Genomic DNA, 18,420 nt, shown 5'->3' on the forward strand with positions numbered 1-18,420 from the left:
TTGAGGTCCAGAAAAAGCTATATCAGCCCACCCTTAGAGAAAAAGAGATTATCTTTCTGCCAAAGCAAAGAGGGAAAGGTATGCGGAGAATGGGTGTTTGGAAGGATGTTAACTTACTTTGGATGGGAAAGCCGAAAGAGCGGACAGTCTGAATGGATGTTGGGAGCGGAGGACTTGCCGGGGAAAAACGAGGCCCAGTTCGAAACCGAGAGAGGAGAGGAGAGCCTAAATAGAAAGGAGAGTAAATAGGCAGAGGTCACGGAGAGCAAGAATTCACATTAATCAGCGAAGGATAAGCTAGCAGCAAACCTCACAGAGCGCCGAAATCAGCAGTAGCGACGCGGTGGGTAGCTGTACTTCCTTCACTAAAGGGGATCACATGAGCAGCCATCTGTCTCTCTAGGGAGCGTGCAGAGTCTATACTGTTGTCTGTAGCTATGGTACAGACATCCGCGGCCATCTTGGACTGGTTGGATCGTATTACTCTGCACCCAAGGCGGTGCTGCCAAAGAGACCAGTGCCGCAACGGCGTGACAAGCACCCCAGGAACACCATCAATTAACCCTACTAACACCCCTTCCCGAGGGAGTAAGACTTGCGCAGTTAGGGGAGCATTCCTCTGTTTTTGCCTGGTTAGGCAAATTGGACCAGAACATGGATACAGGCTGATTGTAATCCCACTGTTGGATGGCCGGCCATCCCTCCCCCCTCTTTCCCAGACCTCTCTCCAATTCCAGAGGGTCAGTTCCACAATGTTGGAGGCGCTCTGCCCATTGCTTGGGAGTCTCCGGCATCCTGTCAGGGTGTCCCTTGAAAGAAAGTCACAACCACCTACAGTCCGTAACCAATGCAGGCTTTTGTTTAGCAAGGCATCCCTTGGTTCAGGTTTACCCAGTGGAGGTAAATTGCAGTACTACGGAACAATTCTTGGCCATGGGGCTTGAGCTCTAGTTGCCCTTAGCCCAGTGCAGTATGTGGCCACTGGGCTTGGTACGGGGTCCTCCAGGCGGTTAGTGTTTGGCTTGCAGTGGGGCACCTCTCTGGCTGCCCCTTCGGTGGCAGTGTTGCCTTTGGGCGCTTTTATACTAACGGGGCATTGTTTCTCAGGGACCACTGTGTAACATTTAATGCTCGAGGCAGATTGGCATTGGTTCGAAGGCATCTGTGCAATGAGACATTCGGTGGGTTGGAAGAGAGGCCCCCTGCCAGGATTATGAGAAATAAAAGACTCCACTCCCCCTTGATTCCCCACCTGTCTCCCCTCAGCAATAGGGTTTCAAGCAGTTTCTTTATAATTACCAGCTCAGCTTGTGCCTGTTTACATTAGCATCCTCTAGTGTCACAGTCATCCCCAATAGGTTGTTCAATAACGATATCAGTACCCGGTTGGATTGCAGAGTGTTGGTGCTGGAGTGCCCTGAGTTGGGATAGATGGAGGTAAGAACAGGCTCCTGAGGAGGTTAGCAAATGATCGCTCCAGGTACTGCGGGAGATTTCGGAGGATGGTTTAGCCGCCTGGGGGTCAGAGATTACTCTTCCTGATTCCTCCAGGCAGGGCTTGGCTAACGCTGGTGGAGAGTGAGATACTGAATCCTGGATGGGGGTAGAGGCTGAGGCCAGGCAAGGGCTTGTCAGAAGGGGACTCAGGGCCTTGCAGTGACTTGCAGGTGTTTCCAAGATAACTTCCTCCCTTATGATTTCCGTTTTGGGTTTGGGTTCGGAGGGCATTGACACCATTACGCCTATATTGCGTGGTTCGGGGGACATGAAGACTGAGATATTGTCCGTGGGCTCTTGGGCCCCGAGAGAGATGGATGATAGGCCCTCTACCTTGCTGGGTTTAACTCGGTGCACATCTACTGCAGGGTCCATAAGCATCTTTCCTGTACTCCCCCAGGAATTGTTAAATTTCGTCGATCAGCAGATGTGCCACTCTCACAGGGATATTCGGAGTCTTTGTCAGGGTCACATAGTGCATAACCCGCCATGGTCAGGTTCGCAGGCCATGGTTCGGGGGATTCCTCCCAATTTCCGCCTTTTCACTGCCACCACCCTGCGCTGTGATTTCGGAGCAGGGGGACATTCAACTTGGCCGTCAGTAAGGGCGCAGTAGAGGAGCGGGAGAAGGGGGAGGTAGGTGTAGCTCCATGCGTTGGGCTCAAAGGGAGCAGGGACCAATATCAGGTGCTGGGGAGAAGTTTGTCATGCAATTAAGGGTACAGTTTCCCCAAGGACAGTTCCAACACTTCCAGCAATCCCCAGGCAATACCCAGGCAGTCCAATCCAATCCAAACTAATCCTACCTTGCAGACTTGGGACCCATAGGGATGACACTACTACTTTTCACCAGCTGAGCACTCCTCCACAGCCGACACCTCCACCTGCTTGCGCCGAACACCTGCGACACCAAACACCGTGCCCTTGCCCTGCCGCGGACTTCACCGCTGCAGGGCTTGTGGCCAGTTGATAAGCCCAGGCGGGCGTGACCACAGGAAAGCAGGAAGCAGAGAGTCCCTCCAGGGACCAAAAGTGTGCCATACACCTCACCCATGCCCTGTTTAAGTACAAACATGGCTACTGTCACAGCATCAAAGACTCTCCCATTGGTGTGATCCTGCCAAAACAGTTTTCAAATAAAAGCAGTCCCTACATGTGCACTATATTTTAATACTAGGTCGTGTCACTTCTAGCAGTCATTTCCAAAAGAACTAGACTGTTGCATCATAGTTTAACAGAATGTGATGTCTCAAGTAATGCTGTCATTACAGATGCCAAAGGTTATTTATATCACTGGCATGTTATCTTAGAGAAAAAGTATGGCGATACTTGCCCTAGACTTTTTAACAGGCCTGTGACATCTCATGGCCTTATTGCAGAAGGGTGGGGTAATAAACTATCATGGCATAACACTTGTTTTTCCAACACTTGTACTAGTTACTATTGTGATATCTTTTCATTCGACCCTTGGTTAAACCCTATCTTTGACAATTCCTTATCTTAGTGCTGTTAGAGCCTCTTCCATAGGCTCTCTTCACTGAATGACCAGTCTTGGAACGCCACGACAACGACAAAGTAAGAAGCCGCATTCTTCCAACTCAGAACCATCTGGTGCATAACATTACCATGGCAATCAACACCACAATACTCCCCATGCCCCACTTCACCAACAGATTCCTGAGAGCTCAGAATGCAGCATCTAGACTCATCCTAAAATGGGAAAGACTGGTACTCCAAAAGCTCCACTATCTGCCCGTCAAACCTAGACGCAAGTTTAAAACTATGTGTATCACTCAACATGCCTTAGATGCAGGGTTTCAAAATAGACCAATAGAGATTGACTACTTACTGGTTTAGAAAATCTTTAATCTGGCAATGTGGCCCAATTTTCTGTCCCTCACTTCCACCTGAAATGGTAAGGGGATCCTTGTTCTCAGTAATGGCATCCAATCTATGGAGGTCAATGCTCAAACACCTCCCCACAGAGTAGGTACACCTGGTTATGAGAAAAAACACTTTATCTGGCTGTTCAAGAGACCACCAAAGACACAGTTGTATGGACCCACAACCTCTAAAGCATAGACCCATCAGATCTTTCACACTTGCTCGGCATCATGTACTGGGATCCAAAGACCTGTTGAAGCAGAAACCCCACAAACAAGGACAGATTTGAGACTGGACATAAATGGGTCAATGCCTTTCACACGTCCAAATACATTGCTGCGCACATTTTAAATCAAGAAAGCCCTCCAGATTGAACTCAGTTGTGTCAATATTTTCATCTCCCCCGACCTAAGACACAAAACCTCAACCCTACCCCCACAACATTCAATAAATGACGCTAGAAACTCCAGGACCAATCCAGCTGACTGGCAACAACAGTACAAGATTGCAGTTTACACCCCGGTAACAGATCGAAAGCCATCCTTTCCTATCTACCTCTACTTCTGCACCTAAGTGACACACCATTGAATCTAGAAGCTGAAAGCTACTAAATCTTGATTTCTCCCCTACTGATTTAACATGCACGCCAGTGTCACCCCATAAACCATGCGGAATCAGACTAGCATCCATGACTCTGGTACTTCCAGGATGCACCCCTGAACTGCTCATGTATCACTTCTGCTGCATGTTCTATCACCAATAACTCCCATCCCCCGGCTCATTTTTTAGATCGAAGAGGCCACAAGAATGGCAGAAGAGTGTTCTTCAAGAGTTCTTTACATTATATTGTATTAATGTGAATTTTAACACAAAAGGCAGACCACCCTCTCCTTGAGGGAGCATGGTTACTCATGTTGCTCTCCAGATGTGTTGAACTTCACATGACCCCTAGCCACCAAATTCACTAGTAAAGATCATGGGAGCTGTAGTGCAGAACATCTGGAGTTCTGAATGAGTAACCATGGGATTCTCAGCTTTATTCTCTACTCCATCCATCTTTGGCTTTCTGGTGCGCTGCTTTCTAAACTAGGTTGACTTCACCCTCCCACTAGCCTGTAACTGACTCGTCCCACTCGTTTCTTCATTGTATCCAAAGCCTGAACTTTTTTATAGGTGCACTGCTATAGGTTCATAAGCCTTACCCACAGGGCAAAGACTCTGGGGAGCGATATACCTCTGATCCACTATGTTACACAACCATGCAGGGTAAGGGAAGAATTCATAATCCCTTGTCATGTAACTGCCCTTACCACCAAGCTTTTCTTAGTGCACCTCACCTTGGTCAGGTTTGTAGTTCCCATCTTCCAGTCTCAAAACAGTGCTTTAATGTCCAGTTATGACTTTAATTAGTTTGAATGGTTGAACCATATAGGTTATGCTATTCAGATTGCAAAGGGCATCAGGCCATCCTACATCACAAGTGACCGCACCCCTTGAGTATATAATACTTTTCTACAAACTATATGTTCTAGTTGGATGTTATGTTCTCAAAACGGACTCAGTTCCTGGCCAAGAAAGTACAGAAAAGACTGTGCTATCCAGCACCATTTAGTGCTGGGGTGACTCAAAGATGCTGGATAACAAAATGTTATATGCCAGATAATAGAATGTCTGTATTCTGGATAGCAGAGATCCAAGAACCCGAGCTCTAAGTCCATATAACACCACATCATAGACGTATGCTCTATTTATGCCACTACATCACCCAGAGTGCTGTGTTGTTCGAATTTCTAAATTTTGTAATCTGGAATATTATCATTGAGTATGCTACTTTTAATGGCCATGACAGGTGCCACTTGATCTACCATTCTGGATGATAAACTGCTGCATAGCTAATCTTATAATGTGTCTTCCAACCATGTGAATTCCTCCACTTAATGTACGGTGCCCCACTGTGAAAATCTAGGGACAGAGGTAATCTTAGGCAGAACTTGCGCTCCTTATTATTTCACATTTTTAAAATTGGTTTAATGTTCCATTACAGTGCAATTATTATTTTGCATCAGGTGAATGAATGGTGTTCAGGTGCCTAAATGAATCAAAGCCAAATGCACATATACAATAACATAATTTTATTCTCATTTAACTTTTAGGAATCGTGGCTGTTCTTTTTTGTGGAGTGACTCAGGCTCATTACACCTACAACAATCTTTCGGCCGACTCCAAAATGAGAACAAAACAGGTAACTTTGTTTTAAAGCCAAAAATCCTCATCTTTTAATAATGGATCTGGCACGAAATGCTTCTGTGTGCTGTTTAACAATCCCTGGCTGTTGCTCAGTAGCGCTGGGCTGCTTCTTTAAGAATCTCCATATGTCCCATTGAAGTTTGCATGGTCTTCGACTGATAATGTATATGATCACACTACATCTTGGATTCAAGACAAATTAGCCTGGGAAATACTGCCTTTGAGATGAACAATAAATCGCTTATTGAATCATGTGATTTTGTAGGCATGTGTTGCCCTCTTGGTGGTGTATCGAAATTACTCCTTTTCGTCAGTGGAATTGATGATCCACTGGTGGAAAATTGTGATTTGATGAATACAATACAGATATCTCTCTGCATTAGTGTACTTTAGTACCCAATGAGGGCCAATGAGCTTGTTACTAGCAAGCCCATTACCCTCGGCCGGGCCTTACCTTGCTGAGAAGGCTCTGAAGCCTTTGCTTCACCGCCACGGCTCCGGGGTTCCTTCCATGACTGCCCACCATGGAAAGGGAGAAGGGACTACATCTACATGCAGTCACTTCCCCCCCTGTTCCATGACGGACATTTTTGTTTACTTTGTTCCCCATTAAACTGAATGGCTGCCATAGAAAGGGAGAAGGGACTATGTGTAGTTTCTTCTTCCGATCCATGGTGGCCATTTAGAATTTTTTTTTCTCGTGTCGAGAAACGCTTGCAACGCCATTTCTCGAATCAAGAACTATTGCAATTAGTACCCCGGTACATCATGCCAGAGTACTAATGGCAATATGATCCTTGGAGGGGGGCCATTACCGGTCGAATAATGCCCCTGGGGCTCTGTCAAAGCCCTTGCTTCGCTTGGGCTTCTAACTATGGTCCTGAGTGCATTAGCCTACTGATAATGCCCCCCTCCTCGGGCCATATTGCCTAAGTGATAGAAATGCAGGAATTCAATTATTTAAGGCAGATATGAGATCCAGAAACCTCCATGTGGCTGCGGGAGAAATGCCCTGAGACTTTAGGATTGTTAAAAAAAATGTATTTGTTTATATCGCACCAAAGCCCGCAGGCATTAGGGCGCATACAAAAAAGACACAGACTACACATAGTAGTGGGACAGCAGGGTTGTTTAGTACCATAGGGTTAAGCTCTTACTTGAATAAACATGTTTTCAATTTCTTTCTGAAGGTCGTATGGTTTGACTCTAGCCTCAAAGAGCATGGGAGCCTGTTCCATATTTGTGCCACTTTTGCAGGGAAAGAGCGTCCTCACCCATTAGCTTTTTTGGCGCCTGTGTGTACGATGAGGCCTTGATCCTCAAATCTCAAGGCTCGGCCAGGTGTGTAAAGGAGTATTTGTTCTTCTAAATAGGCTTGGGCTGCACCGTAAATACAACGATGTACGATGGTCAAGGATTTGAAAATAATTTGACCCTCTAACCGTTTTAATGGCTAGAGGAAACTTACAGTCCCTGAATGATGCATTGACCAATCTGGTAAGGAAAGGTCCAAAAAATTGGATAATATTGTAACAAGGATCCCAGAAAGGGAATGCAGCAGAAGGCCTGGCACCATGACCACAGATCCTACTCCTCTGTTCACTGGGTGCTGTGTCGTTTCAGTGATAGGAGGCATTGCATGGACCTGTGATTTATTAGGTAATCGTATGATTGGGAGAAAAAGTCTGGATTATGATACAAAGCCACTATGATCACATTGTCTTCAAATATCTAGATTCATTAATTGATACAGAATCGCTAGGATTTCTAATTGTTTTGATTTCAAGCCTGTCCATTAGTTTGTTTTAGCATGTTAATGAAAAATAGGAGTTTTAGGAGAATGTTGATGTCTGAAGATGAACCATTGATGTTGTCGCTTAGTTATTATGAAAATAATACGAGAAAGCTGGGTAATTCTGAGTGACAGTGCCTCTACTATGGTAACAGGAGGTACCACCTCCTCCCAAGAGGTGTAACCTTATGGTAGCATACATTGTAGCATTCTACTTGTACAGTAAAGTACTGTCCTGTTTCTGTGTCAGACTTCAAGAGGCACGAGGAGAGGATATTGTTTTGATGCAGAGAACTAAAGTCGTGTGTTCAGAAGCTCCTCCGTGTGCTTGGCTTTCTTGCGGTGTACCCTGGATTTGACCCGGCCTGGTCTCCCCCTGATCTGCAACATAACACTGGCGATGAAGGTGGTGGGTGCTTGTGCCCTCCCCGGCCCTGCAGCGATGCAATTCCCAGACTCGACGAGGGCCCACCTGCTGCTGCGCAGTTCTGCACACATTCACTCCAAGAGAGCCGGCGAGAGAGGCAAGGCCACTGCACATCACGGCAGCTGATCCACATGGGACACTGTGGCTCAGTGAGAGTGTGAGGCCTGCTTACAGAAGGAGCAGAGACACTGCAGAGAGGTGTTCTGAAGAGGCCTGTCAGCGTGAGCCCAGCAGGAAGGGAAGGATGGAATAAAACAGAGGCACTCTCCATGTCAGCTGATGAGTCTGTGGTTTTCACGGGCAAGACCCATGATGAAGAGCGTCAGGAGCATGTGCAGCTGCTAGGCGTGCTGCCCTTTGATATTATGGACACCGGCAGTTTAGGGCCACAATGGGAAAGATCGCTGCAAGACTTCCACACCCATGTCGATGCCACAGGAGCGCTAGAACAAAGACACTTATGCTATTCTGATGCACTCGCTGGGTCCCATAGTGCAACATATGGTGGACAAGATGCCAGAGGATGCAACAGACATGTTACGTGGGGGTAATTGACTCTCTCAACACCTAGAGAGGTTATGTCCACATTATTGGTAATAAGATGGCCATTGAATACAACCCCACTTTGCTGATAAACATTAGAGGGAGCACACAATAATTCCTCATAGATACAGGGGCCACAGTGAATGTGATAAGTGAAGATACATATGGCAGTCTAAAACATGCCACCAAGTTGAGGACACCTGACATGGACATATAGCCTTAGGATCAAGCACACCACTTTCCATGCAAGGGTATTTTTGAGTCTGTCTGATCGTATAAAGACAAAGCCGAACTGCTGACAATATATGTAGTGTGAATGCATCATGAAACATACGCAGACAACAGATTCAAGTTTGGTTTACCAAGTTTTATTAACTCAAAAATGTAGGTTGGAGTAAGGCCTAGGTTGCCCTATGCTAGGGTGGGATTTCCCCATCTAAAGAAAACTAAGGATAGTCTGTGTCAGGAAGTCCAAAGCAAATGTATGTCTGTGTCCAAAACCTATACTTGCCCTCACAATTGACTTTATACAATGTGTAGGGATGTCAGCATCAAAATGTGTAGTGTTCAAAGTAAAGTTCAGAGCTTCTTTCAGCTATTGGTTTGCAATCGGCTTCCCCTTACCCAAGTTCATACTAGTTCATCAGGTTTCCCTTCCCCAAGCGTTCAACTCTTCCAGATTCGAAAAACACAATTCCTTGGGACACTTCCCAGCTCGTATAAAAATCTTCCAGCTTTACAAAACACAATTCCCTGTACACTACCCGGCACTTATGATAATGTCACTTTTCTCTAGTTCCCATAGGTAATTAGCTTCTTGACTTTTTGTGGCATTTCATTTTCTTGCAGGGGAGTACTCGGTCTAGGCACAGTTGTCAGACAACATGGTCCACCAGTGCAGGTCACGCAACCATAGTCCCTTCTGGGCTGCTTGTCCTTTACCAATATGCCACTGCTTCCACTTGACAGTGATGCTTGATTTATTTTCCTGTGTCATACTCTCCTGACACTGTACCTTGGCTGGATTGCTCCCAATGCACTAGTTCTCCAGCATGGGGTCTGGCATGGATTCACATGCTCGGTATAGAAAAAAATCAGTATCAGTTTCGTTTCTGATCTGTCTTTCTTAGTAGTAACCAATCACTGGTCTCTGGGTCATACTGCCCCCAGCCAATGACTGCCCTCTCCCTAAGCCCCGCCTCTGGCAGCCATCCTCAGATTTTTACCGCACGTTCAAGTGTTGGGAGTCCTCGTGCTGTAGCTCTTGAGTTTTTGCTGTGTTTTTGCGCTTTTACAGGAGATTTTTCTCCTTTTTCAGTTAAATAGAGCCTCAAGCTCCACCGTTTCTACATCCGATCAACGGGGATCCATTTCAGAGTTTTCTACTCTTCTCAAGGGTGAAGATTTCGTCGAGTTACGCTTTTGGAGGATTCCATAAGTTCCGAGGCCTACCCCGGGCATGGCCCAGGAGAAAGGAAGCTCGACGCCCGGGAAGCTGTTCAGGACCTGCCCTGAATGCCAGCTTCAGAATGTTTTCAAGGAAGACGAGCATTCATTATGCCTCCACTGTCTCCATGAGGACAAGACGCACACGGAGAAGGACTGTGTGTTTTGTGGGAACATGTCAGAGCGGACCATGAAGGATCGCCACCTCCGTCTCGCCAACTGGCTGGAAGGGAAGAGCCCGTCAGGCGAGAAGAAGAAAAAGAAGTCCGAGCAGTCTTCTAAGTCCTGTGAGGGCGCCCCGGCGACGGGGGCCCAACAAAAGGCTAAGCACCGCAAGTCCGCGGGCACCGGGAGCGCTGAACGGTCGGGCTCCTTGGCTGCCAGGCAGAGCGCATCCTCACCGGCGCCATCAACCATGAGCCAACGCTCTGGCTCGGGTAAGAGGAAGTCCGAGAACCCGGCAAAGCTTCTGGTGAGGCCCCGGTCGATCTCGAAGATTCCGGCAGAGGGGGAGCGAGGCTCGGACCCTCCCCCCAAGGTGAAGGCCCCAGGCATACAGAAGGTGAAGATGGCCTTAATTCACCCTGCTAAGACCTCGATTGAGGATGTCACTGCGGCCCTTGTTCAGCCTGTGGAGGCTACCCCAGTGGAGGCGACCTCAGGACACAGAGTCTCCCTGCCACCAGGGAGGGAGTCGTCTTTCAGGCCCATTTAGAAGACCCCCACGAAGTCCTCGTTGGAAAATGTGGGGAGGGGCTGGTGGCCATCGTGGATACGGACACGACCTCTGAAGAAGAGCTCATCGAAGTCGTGGAAGAGGCCTAGCCCATCGGGAGGGATCCCGACGAGGGCGACGACGAGAGCGACGGTGTCACCGACAAGGCTCCTCAAGAGCCCTCGCGCCCGTCGTTTCCGGCGCCGCAGGACACTGCGGCAGCCTTTTTGTCAGTGATTCAGTCCTTATGCTCGGAGATAAGGACAAGGTTGCCCCTCCCCCCGACGGAGGTACCTGAGCCAGACCCGACGGGGGAACTGGAGCCAGGACCTTCGGAAAGTCCACCGCATAAGCGGAGGAGGACGCATCCTACTCCACCTCTCCCACCTCTGCGGCCTGCTCTGCCTTCCCCCCGGTCTACTACCCACGGGGATGATACAGGCACGGACACGGCTACGACAGGTACAGATGACGACAGAGGCGACGACGGGACGTGTCCTCCGTCGCCCCCGCCCGACGAGATTGGATCCTTTCATGCCATGATTTCCAGGGCATCCTAGCTCTTCCAGCTCTGCCCAGAAGAGAAGAAGAAGGAAGGGTTCCTCTACCAACGGCACGAGGCTAAGAGGAAGACTGTCCTCGCCGTACCGCTTCTTGATGACATCTGGGATGAGGGGCACTCCCTCCTCAAGAACCCTGCCACGGCGCCGGCAAAGAGGGACCGGTACGAGAAGAAGTACCGGGTCCCCGATGCTGCCCCCTTGTGCCTTCGGGCGCAACCTACCCCGGATTCGGTCATCTCGGCGGCGGCAAAGAAGAAAGCTGTGGGGCATCGGCCTCGACATCAACTTCCCCGCCAGACGGCGAGGGCAGGAAGCTGGACACGATGGGACGACAGATCATCTCGTCCGCAGCGACGACTATCAAGGCGGCCAACGCCCTGGCTATCGTAGCCCGCTACGACAGCGAGTTGTGGTTCAAAATCGCCCCTCTGTTGGACTTCCTTCCGGACGCCAAAAGGGCTGAGGCCCTTGAAATCCTACAGGAGGGTGAGGTTGCTTCGGACCATGCCATCACGGTGGCAACGGACATCGCCGACACCGGTTTCCGTCAGTTGGGCAACAGCGTTTGCTTGAGACGATTAGGATGGCTCAAGGCCACGGATTTACGCCAGGACGTACAAACCAAAGTTTTGGACATGCCCTTCGACGGGAACAACCTGTTTGGGAAGGCGGTTGATGAGTCCCTTCAGGCCATGAAGACGGACACACAGACTGCCCGGGCACTGGGAGTGCTCCAACGACGACGGCCGTCCTTTCGGAGCTCCGGAGGCAGACAAGGTGCCTCCAAGGGATCCAGCAGTGGCTCCTCCATGTACCACCAAGCGGCAAGATCTTCATCCCAGGAAGCCTACAGGGGACGCGGCAAGTCAGGTGGTGCCCGTCGTCGTCGACAGGGAGGTCAAGGAGGCAAGGCAGCCTCCAAACAAGATTGAACCGACTGTGGGGTCGGGCCCCTGCCGAAGCACCCCGGTGGGAGGCCGGCTGGCGAGGTTTGTCAGCGTGTGGGAGTCCATCTCCACCGACCATTGGGTGCTGGACGCCCTGGCCCAAGGGCACGCCCTCGAGTTTCAGAAGAAGTGCCCTTGTGTTCCACCCGTGGCCAGGAAGGAAAATCACGTCCCTGAACTACTGTTGAAAGTAAGGGCGATGCTCAAGAAGGGTGCCATCGAGCTCGTCCCAAAGAGGCTTCGGGGCTCCGGAGTTTACTCAAGGTACTTCCTCGTAAAAAAGAAGACAGGAGGATGTCGCCCCATCCTGGACCTGCGATGACTGAACAAGTACATCAAGGCACAGAAGTTCCGTATGGTCACCCTCCAGCACGTGCTGGGACAGCTGGAGGAGGGCGATTTCCTGTCGTCGTTGGACCTGGAGGATGCGTACTTCCACATCCCCATTCTAAAAAGACACCGAAAGTTCCTCAGGTTCGTGGTCCAAGGGCGGCACTACCAGTTCAAGGCCCTCCCGTTCGGATTGAAGTCGGCACCCAGGGTGTTCACCAAGTGCCTCGCACCGGTGGCGCGGCTGCGCCTACAGGGGATCCACGTCTACCCCTACCTGGACGACTGGGTCATCCGGGCAAGGACAAGGGAGCTCTCCGTGGAGCACACTGCGAAGACCGTCCAGCTGCTCACGGACCTGGGATTCTCCATCAACTTTCCAAAATCCCACCTGGTTCCGTCGCAAGTCGCCCTGTTTCTGGGAGACAAGCTCGACACAGTGGCACGGCTGGCCTTGCCGTCGGAGGAAAGGACCAGGACCATTCTGGGCAAGGTGCAGCGTCTGCTGGCCACGGACATGGCCAGGGTAAAATCTATCAAATCCCTCCTCGGGATGATGTCCTCCTGCATTTATCTGGTGCGCCTCTGCAGGCTTCGGATGCGCCCCTTACAAGAGTTCCTCGACGCCCGCTGGGTCCAGTCGATGGGCAGCTTCGAGGACAGGATCCCTCTCAACAAGACTTTCCGTCAGGCGATCCGGTGGTGGGGTACCCGCTCCCATCTGTCGGCGGGCACGGACTTTCAGACCCCAGCTCACCAGGTGACGGTGACGACGGACGCCTCCCTGGAAGGTTGGGGAGCGCACTCCGGAGATTTTCACGCGAGAGGCCTTTGGCTCCCGGAGGAGAAGTCACTCCATATCAACATCTTGGAACTCCGCGCAGTGTTCTGGGCCCTCAGGTCCTTCCTTCCGTCCCTCAAGGGCAAGGTGGTGAGGATCTTCACCGACAACACCACCACGATGTTCTAAATCTGGAAGCAGGGCGGAACCAGGTCCCCGGCCCTATCCAAGGAAGCCCAGGATCTGTGGCATTGGGCCATCGCCCAAGGGATGTTTCTGGTGCCTCTTCATCTGGCAGGAATCAAAAACACAATCGCCGACTCACTCAGCAGGGAGCTGCTCTCGTGCCACGAGTGGGAACTACGCCAGGATCAAGTGGATCGACTCTTCCGACGATGGGGCGAACCCCAAATCGATCTCTTCGCGACGGCGATGAATTCCAAGTGCCGGAGGTTCGCCAGCAGGTTCCCCCAGCCGAGGAGCATGGGCGATGCTTTCTCGTTCCCCTGGGACGGCCTATTTCTCTATGCGTTCCCTCCGCTGCCATTGCTGCTCCGGCTCATCAACCAGCTCAAGAGGTCCCGTGCAGGATGATCTTCGTCGCACCGGCGTGGCCGAGACAGATCTGGTTCCCGGACCTTCTGGACATGTCAATGTCCACACCAGTCAAGCTGCCGACGGACGCAGACCTTCTCTCCAGAGAAGGAGGCGCCATTCTTCACCACAACCCGGAGTCGCTGAACTTGCAGGCCTGGCTCCTGCAGCACTAGAGTTTGGAGGGTATGACATCCCGGCCGACTGCAGAGAGGTTCTTGCAAAGGCCAGGACGTCCTCAACTCTCAAGTGCTACGGACATAAATGGAAGAGGTTCTCTATCTGGTGCCGTGCACAGAAGATTAACCCTCTGCGGATTATGGCCCCTCAAGTACTGCCGTACCTACTGTTGCTGGCCAAAGCTGGACTGGCTCACGCCTCCATCAAAATACATCTGGCTGCAATCTCCTGATATACCAGGACTATGGGACGGGCGTCCTTGTGGTCTCATCGCCTGGTGAAAGAATTCATGAAGGGACTATTCCGATCATTCCCACCGGTGAAGGCTCCTGCCCCGGCATGGGAGCTTAATGTGGTGCTGACCAGGCTCATGGGGGCCCCATTCGAGCCTATGCATTCGGCACCTTTGAAATTCCTGTCCTGGAAGACAGCTTTCCTCGTGGCCATCACCTCCGCACGACGAGTGGGAGAGATCCAGGCCATATCTTGCAAGCCTCCATACTTGACTTTTCATGACACGAGGGTGGTGCTGAGGACACACCCCTCCTTTATGCCCAAGGTGCCGTTGGACTTCCACCTCAACGAGCCCTTGGTGTTGCCAGTTTTCTTCCCGTCGCCTTCGTCAACGGCCGAGAGGACTTTGCAATCGCTGGATATAGCTAGAGCGCTGAAGTTCTACGTGGACCGCACGAAGAGTTTTCGAAAGACGTCACAGCTGTTTGTGAACTTTGGGACTGTGAATCAAGGGAAGGCTCTCTCGAAGACTTCCATTTCCAGATGGCTCTCCGGCTGCATCATGCACTGTCACCGGTTGGCAAACCGACCGCTGCCCGGCCGTCCGAGAGCCCATTCGACCAGAGCGATCGCTGCTACCACGGATTTCCTGTCTGGTGTGCCCCTGCTGGACATCTGCAGGGCTGCGACGTGGAGGTCGACGCACACCTTCACAAGATTCTACTACATCGATCAGGACTCCAGGGAGGAGTCCAGGGTCGGCCAAGCAGTGCTGCGCAACCCGTTCGCCTAAGGTGAGCCTGGTGAGGAGGTAAGAGATGCTTAATGTTGAGTTGTTGTATTGCTTAATGTTGAGCCTGTTGCCACCTCTCGTGGTTGTACATGTGTGTACTGCTATGTATTCTCTTATTCATGAGCATGTGAATCCATGCCAGACTCCATGCTGGAGAAGGAACAAGTTACTTACCTGTAACTGTTGTTCTCCAGCATGGGTCTGGCATGGATTCACATGCGAACCCTCCCGCCTACCCCTCTGCGGCTCTTCACTTGGTCATACTGCCACTTTACGTGCTACCAAATCTGAGGATGGCTGCCAGAGGCGGGGCTTAGGGAGAGGGCAGTCATTGGCTGGGGGCATTATGACCCAGAGACCAGTGATTGGCTACTACTAAGAAAGACAGATCAGAAACGAAACTGATACTGATTTTTTTCTATACCGAGGATTCCCGGCCTGACGACGGGGAATATTCATGAGCATGTGAATCCATCCCAGACCCACGCTGGAGAACAACAGTTACAGGTAAGTAACTTTTCCTTACACGTTTTTGCCTTCTCCTTGCTCTTGTCAATGTGTATTTCAATATATCATACAGTTCCTTGAATTCTTCTGTTGGCTTTTTCCAATGCTTCCTTTCTCATATAATGCAGTTCTCTGTATTTAGGCAGATTCCTAAACGTTCTCTCACTCAGCTTAATGTTCAAGATTGTTCAAAGCTTGTTTTCACTCTATTCGGCATCAAAAGTATTTATAATTGCTTTCACTGCATTTGCTATTCACAAGTACTTTGGTTTCATTTTGTTCGGCATTCAAAAATACTTATTTTGGCTTTGCCTTAAGCTTTGACTTTGTTTGGTATTTAAAAGTACTTGGCTTTCACTTCCTTCGACTTTCATAGTAATGCTTGGTTCTGTTTAAATCAATGTTCATTGCCTGCTTTACATATTCCTGCCAGACCAGTGTTCCCCCTTTGTGGTAGACTCACTGGTCGGATTTTACGGCTTTGTTGCGAGTTCCTTGGCCGCCACTGGTTCTCTCTTTCCATGCGGTTCCTTGTTTCTTCTCCTTCAAATCTCTGTGGGTACGCTCACCCAGCAATGCTCCTCCTGCAGCCCAGGACTTCCACTGTGCTTTACTTGGTCACATCGATCTCCCTTTTGCGGTCTGCCACCAGCCCCCAGCGTCCTTCAGCTCCCTTCAGCTGCGCTAACAGCTGCATCAACTCTGTATCCATTCTTGGGTCTCGAGCACTACACTTGCCACACCACTGATCAAGCCGGCCTGCACCCAGCAGTCCATAGTGGTGCTTCCACAGCTGACTCGATTTCCAAAAGGATGATGGCTTTTAAAGTTCCTGCAACCATGATTAGTCCAATAAAGACTAGACCACACACTACTGAAACAGCAGTTCAGTCTTACCCTTGCTATCCGCCTCCTCGTCTCAGTACACTATTGAGGCTGGTATGAGTGTGTATTGAAAAAATGAGGATGTGTCTTTTAAGTTGGACACCGTTGAGGCTGGTATGAATGTGTATTAACAAAATGCAGATGTGTTTTTTTAGTTGGCCTCTTCCTCATCGCAGTACTAAACTGGGACTTGAGGGATACTGGGTGTGTTATGAAAAGGAAAGGGGGGGGATACTATGTCTCACCTAAGCAAGTCCTCTCCCCACTCCCCAAGTCCCTTCCCCCCAGCCGATCCTCCCTCGCATATACACCCCCAGAGTCAGGGTTCAAAGTGATGGCCTTTCCCTGGCCCCCCAAATGGAAGGGGTAAAAGAAGTGAGGGTGCCCTCAGGTTCCTCACAGTAGTAAAAGGGGACGTCCATGAAGGGAGCATACTAATCTTCAGATCAGTCATAGAAATGGGCCTGCGCTTATCATGTATAAGTCGAGTGCCACGGACATGGTAACAAACTATTTCCCTCGCTGTTTAAGGGATTGGGGAAGCTGAAGCTGAAGGACACACAAATAAATCTTCACATCAACAAAGACGTCAAAAAGGTGTCCTAACATTACAGAAGGATTCCTCTTAATATTCAGGCTCATGTGGAAGAGGAGTTACAGTTACTGTTCAAACAGGACATCCAGACCATTGCTATATCACCACATTTACTACCCACATAGGGCTGTTTAGATATAAAAGACTAGGTTTCGGCATCTCATCAGTGGCAGACATTTTCCAGAATGCAAAACATCAAACAATTTGGCGCATTGCCAACTGCTTCAATTATAGCAATGACATTTTAATATTTGGGACCGATCAAGAATCCCACAGTGACATGTTGAGGAGGGTCTGCATGGCATTAGTGGAGGCGAATCTGACGCGCAACATTAAACAATGTGAATTTAGCAAATCCACGCTAAAATTCTTTGGCCATATCTTTTGCAGTGAAGGCCTCCAGCCAGATCCCATGAAGGTATAGGCGCTGATCATGACACCCACACCAGCATATATCAGCTGTCTGGCTATTCCAGGGAATGAACAAATGTACCAAGTACATTAAAGACTTAGCATCGGTCATCACGCCCTTGAGGTTACTCACAGAAAAAGGGCAAGAATTCCATTGGTCGCGAGAATGTGAGGCCGCTTTCAATTAAATCAAGGCACGCATCTCATCAGCTGAGTGCATGGCATACTACGATCCTGAACTTGAAACAGAGCTGATGGTGGATGAGAGCCACTTCGGATAAGGGGGCCATTTTGGCACAGTACAAGCAAGTGTCTGACTTCCCCAGACTCATTGTGGCGTATCGCAATCATAGTCTGACTCCTACTGAGTGTGCCTATTCACAGACAGAAAAATAAAGTTTGGATGTTGTGTGGGTGTGGGAACACCAACATTTGTTTCTCTACATGAAAAGATTCAAGATTGTGACTGATGATCAAACACTTACCACCATTTATCGGAAAACTAACGCAAAGATTCCAGCCTACATTGCTCATAGGGGTCTCCTCCTGCAGGAGTACAGTTTTGACAACATACACAAGCCAGGGAAGGAATAGAACCCTGCTGACGTTCTGTCCAGATTCCCAATGCGAATCAAGCCGGACTCACGGACGTTCAAACATTTCTGATCTGCAGATAACCCTTTAAGACCCACCCTTGAATTCCAAATAAGGTTTGAAAGACTGCACAAATGATACAGCGGAAAAAAAGCTTTCGAACAATGTTAATTTGGATTCATTGCGGCTGGGGCACACATTGGAGATTAACTTTGATTTAGGCACGGGTGGTGAACAATACTGAATAGCAGCCTCTGTTTTCGATGATACCAGCGCGAGTCATGTGCAACCGCATGTTTCCGCCTAGTCACTGTCATCTGATTGACCTCAGCCATTTAGCTTGGAAAATCTTTGAGGTTTTTTTTCAAGTGACAGAAACGTCCCATTCAGTTGCTACCGAGTTGGACACTTGCCCAACACAAAAGAAAAAATACGTTCTTAAGAAATCACTGCAC

The 18,420-nt window shown here is 49.5% G+C and overlaps 1 protein-coding gene across 1 annotated transcript in view; it reads left to right on the forward strand.

Moving 5' to 3' along the window:
* The window catches only part of SLC9A9 (solute carrier family 9 member A9), a 3,894,960-nt gene that overhangs the window by 1,534,314 nt on the left and 2,342,226 nt on the right, over positions 1-18,420 (forward strand). The window contains exon 9 of the mRNA XM_069618254.1: positions 5,535-5,623. Within this exon, the coding sequence (XP_069474355.1) occupies positions 5,535-5,623 (89 nt within the window). The remainder of the gene's footprint in view (positions 1-5,534; positions 5,624-18,420) is intronic.

The sequence above is a fragment of the Ambystoma mexicanum genome, chromosome 10, assembly GCF_040938575.1.
Source record: "Ambystoma mexicanum isolate Mex_15411 chromosome 10, UKY_AmexF1_1, whole genome shotgun sequence".
In the NCBI taxonomy this organism is placed as follows: Eukaryota; Metazoa; Chordata; class Amphibia; order Caudata; family Ambystomatidae; genus Ambystoma; species Ambystoma mexicanum.